This window comes from Pseudogymnoascus destructans, assembly GCF_001641265.1.
Source record: "Pseudogymnoascus destructans isolate 20631-21 unplaced genomic scaffold scaffold_19, whole genome shotgun sequence".
Classification (NCBI taxonomy): domain Eukaryota; kingdom Fungi; phylum Ascomycota; class Leotiomycetes; order Thelebolales; family Thelebolaceae; genus Pseudogymnoascus; species Pseudogymnoascus destructans.
The window spans coordinates 88,792-93,201 of record NW_020167538.1 but is presented as its reverse complement, the minus strand read 5'-3'; the positions used below and the strand labels follow the sequence as shown (position 1 = coordinate 93,201).

At 48.7% G+C, this 4,410-nt stretch overlaps 1 protein-coding gene across 1 annotated transcript; it reads right to left on the bottom strand.

Annotated features, from left to right (window-relative positions):
* Positions 1-491: 491 nt before the first annotated feature.
* VC83_09659 (uncharacterized protein) lies at positions 492-833 on the bottom strand (the record flags this gene model as incomplete). Its single annotated transcript, XM_024473072.1, has 1 exon — positions 492-833. The coding sequence occupies exon 1, from the start codon at positions 795-797 to the stop codon at positions 492-494; it is 306 nt and encodes a 101-aa protein (XP_024328840.1). The 5' UTR covers positions 798-833.
* Positions 834-4,410: the final 3,577 nt, after the last annotated feature.

Here is a 4,410-nt window from a genome sequence, read left to right as displayed (position 1 = left end):
TGGACCTCCTTTTCACTTCCTATAGGCTAGGAACCCAAGAGATGGTTCTATGGGATTCTCTTACGTTCACTACATGATTAGCAAGCTAGTTGTGGGTCGCACTTGATTTCTAATACATTTACCAAGCCTGGTTAGTCATGGAAAGTCATGGAAAATGAGAGAACTACACTCCTTTGGCATAAATAGGATTGCCCTTTCCTTAAGAAAGGGCAAGCAGGCAATACAGTAAATCGACTAGCACATACTTCTACGTCTTTTCCAAGCTTCCAAGCATTGATCTTGTTATTCTCTGTTTTTGAAAAGTCAGTGAGGTGCTAACCTCTGACTTACCCCTGAGTTCCCAGACTCAACATTTGTTGCAACTTGTCTAACCCACTTCACCACATCATACACCTGATTGCTGCGTTGTGGAATAGTCTAAGCTACAACCCTTTGGCTCTGTTTCCTAAGACAGTGTGTTGTCTTAGTAAATTCATCCCTTCCTTGGGTGGCTAGATTCTCATATCTGGTGCACCCACCATTACAACCGTGGTCGGTGTTGGCCATTCCAACACTGCCGTTACTTTTGCTTGGTCCATCTTGATGCCGTGCGTTCCAATAATGTAACCCAAGAATTCGACTTGGTTTTTATGGAACTCGCACTTCTCTGGTTTGAGGAGTAAGCTGTACTCCTTTAGTTTCTTCAGGACGAGTTTGACATGCTTGACATGCTCCTCCTTGGTTGCTAAATACACCAGGACATCGTCTAGGTAGACAATGGTAAAGATGTCTAAGTATTCGTGCAAAGCATCATTCATCAGTCATTGCATGGATGCGGGTGCGTTTGTTAGCCCAAAGGGCATGACTTGATACTCGAATAGGCCATAGCGGGTGCGGAATGCTGTTTTCCACTCTTCCCCAGCCTTGATTCGGATCAGGTTGTATGCTCCTCACAGATCTAGCTTACTGAAGATCTTTGCTCCTTGAAATCTATCGTGTAGTTCGTTGATTAACGGCAGGGCATACCTGTCCTTGATTGTGATGTTGTTCAACGCTCGATAGTCCACACATAACCGTAGGGAGCCGTCTTTCTTTGGTACGAAAAGCACCGGACTTCCTGCTGGTGATGTGGATGGTCTGATGAATCCTTTCGCTAGGTTATCATCGATCTACTCCTTAAGTACCTTCAGCTCCTTTTCCGATAGCTGATATATTGGTCCGAACGGTGGACTCTTGTCTTTCTCCAAAGGTATCTCGTGATCCCATGGTTGGTGCTTAGGAAGCGCCTCGTTCTTAGGGCCTTCCTGGAATAATTGCTCATATTCCTTGTACTCCACCGGTATACTCGTCGGTGAGGATGCCTGGGCTAGGTCATCGAGCTCGGAGGTTGCACATAACTCCTTCCGGCCCTGGGAGGGTTTCTCCCATTGTCGCGTGTCCGTCCGTTGTTCACACGCGCACTGGCTCATCACAACTTTCTCGTTCCACCAGTCGATCTGGGGGTTGTGTTTCTTGAGCCATGGCACACCAAGGATGCACGCATGGTTGTCCATGTGCACGATGTCAAACTGAATCATTTCCTTGTGCCCGTGTAGCATGACCATTTCCAATGGGACCGTTTCGTGGGTCACCATTCCTTCATTAGTCGAGATGGGCTCTCCATCTACGACCATTAACGGGTATGGTTCGGTTTTCAATTGCGTCTTGAAACCTTGCGTGTCTGCTACTTTCTTTGTCATAAAGTTGCCCGTCGCTCCTGAGTCAATCATTGCTCGGAGGTGTCGCTGTTGTATCTTAGCGACCACATATAGTTGCATGCTGCCCGTCGTGGCGCATAGCTGGTCTGTACTAGGCCTCTTCGTGTCGCTCGCCGGTGGCCTACCGTCGAGGACTCCTAGTTTTTTGACTCGTCCGAGGAAGGATAGTATTCATCCGGTTCCAATGGTGGTCCTTGGGGAGATCGTTTCCCTCGCTCTTCTGCTTCGTCTAGCAGATGTGGGTATTTCTCGTATACCTGTTCGCTTTTGATAGGCAAGTCCCCTTCAGACTGGCTTCGCCTGAGGGCGTGAACTTGCTCTGCGTCTCTGAAGTGTATCCTGGGCGAGGATCGGGGAAACAACTGATTCTGGTGTTTCTTTTTCCAGTGGAGCTTGCAGTCATCTTCGCTGCAATACTCCCAGTAGACATACGCGTGCCAGGGATGATCAGTCTCTGTTGCGTCTGTCGTTGATAGTTCCCGCTGTCCTCTCACCCATGCACTATCTTCCCTCGGAGGTGTGGAGAACGTGTCTAGTTGCTCCATGGCTCTCCTTTCGATGCGTGGAGTGGGTCTCGCATTTTCCCGTCGCAGCATACCTCTGGCTTTCTCGTCGTACTTCTCCAGGGCTCTCCTGCGGTCCTGGTAGTAAAGTTCGACGCTTTTCATATACTTCAGTTTAGCCATATGCTCGACATCCTTCTCCAGTTCTTCCGCTTCTTGGGCTTCCAACTTAGCTACGTCTGGGGACGTGCCAAGCAGCCTGCGGGTATTCGTTAGTTGGTCGTAGTATCTCCAGAGGTCATCCTTGCAGTCGTCCACCTTGCACTCTAACGGAAGTCCCTGTAACAGGTTCCCGTAGATGCCCTTAAGCGTGGGGATTCTCCTCTGGCCGCTGGGCTTGTCTCGTTCGGCCCTAATCTTTGCGTGGGCGTGTTTTGCCATGCGTCTTACTATGCTCTTGCACCGTGGACTCATTGGTTCCGTAGGTGCGAGTTCATCGAAGGTCTCCTGTTCCGAGATGGTGAACGATTCTGCCTCCGACCCTTCATCTGAGCTCTCGTCTTCTGGGGTGCTTTCGCCGTTTATTCCCCAGTCCTGTTTGCTCACAAACGTTGCGTTCAACTGTCCTGTCCAGGTGGCATTGAGTTGTTTGCCGACTTTGCGTCCGCCGTTCCCTTTCTTTGGCTGTCTGCAGTCTCGGGCCATGTGGCCTGGCTTGTCGCAGTTAAAACAGAGTCGTTCCTTGAATTGTCTGTCTTTCTTAGGGTCACGGGGTCGTCCAGGTTTGAACGTGGCATCGAGTTCCATTGGGTCCGACCAACGGTTGTCTCGCGGGTGTTGATCCCGTCGTCTGCCCTCGTTTCCCCGGTAGGGGTAACTTTTCTTGGGCTTGTCATAGGTCCGACGTTCCTTCTGGAATTCGTATAGTCGATTGTCGATTCAGACCGTATGTTCGATTAGCGCTACCATGTCTGTTGGTTGTTGTTCCAAACGGGCAAGTTCCATACGTATATGGCTCTTCAGCCCACGTCGGTAGTGGCTGATGAGTGCGCTGGCGTCCCATCCTGTCTGATTGCCGTATCTCTGGAATTCTGTGGAGTACGTGAGGGCGCTGCCAGTCTGCTTAAGTGCAAACAGATGGTCTTCCGCGGTCTTAATCTCATCGATGTCTCCGAACATGCGTCGGATTTCCTTACAGAATCCTTTCCAGCTGCCAAACATAGTCTGCGTAGTTGCCATGCTTCCATTGGTACTCTCATATTTGAAATAATCCTTGAGGAATGGTTCGATCCATCACAGGGCTTCCCCCCTAAGGTAGGATGCAGTCCACAGGGCATAGCTCTCCTGGGTGGGAAACTTCTCGTCATTGAAGTGCTGGTACAGTTCAACCTGTAGCAAAAACACCTCAAGTTCCTTTAGGTTGCCGGAGTAAGTGTCGGGCAACTTGACGCGTAGAGTTTCCTTGAGTTCGTTGACGGTGGGTGCATCAGGCATCTCCTCATTCTCAGGCTTCGACCTCTGAGACGAAGTTGGCGTGGTGGGGGTTTTCCCCTTCGAACTGACGACAGACATGTTGCTTTGTGTATGAGCCAGTGCCTCGTAGAAGTGGTGCTCAAAGTGTAACGCTGACTTCTAAACGATAGAAGACACAGAGGTTCTCTTGCGTAAAGGTTTACTTATCAGAGGAGGCAGGGGATCGGATGTCATACTGAAATTCGTTGCACTCAGTTTGCTATCAAACTCAAGAGCAAACTTGGAAATCTCCTCCTCAAACCTACAAGTCACTATACATATTTTTTGCTTATCACACCAACAACAAGAGCAATACTACTCAACGATTGCTACAACCATCTATGATTCATTACACGTCATCGCTCCTTAGTTACTGGGCCGATATTACCACATAGCATATCTCTACAACCCTCTATGATTCATTACATGACATCACTCATACTACCACATGACATATCTCTACCAACTAGAGGCCTAGGAGCATGAACGATAGCTCTAAAAGCTCCTACGAACCTCTATGATTCATTACATGTCATCGCTCTTTAGTTACCCACAAGATTGGTTAAGTTATGACATAATTTGTCTATGACATAATTTGTCTATGACATAATTTGTCTATAGGGGTACTCTGACCTTGGACCTCCTTTTACTTCCTATAG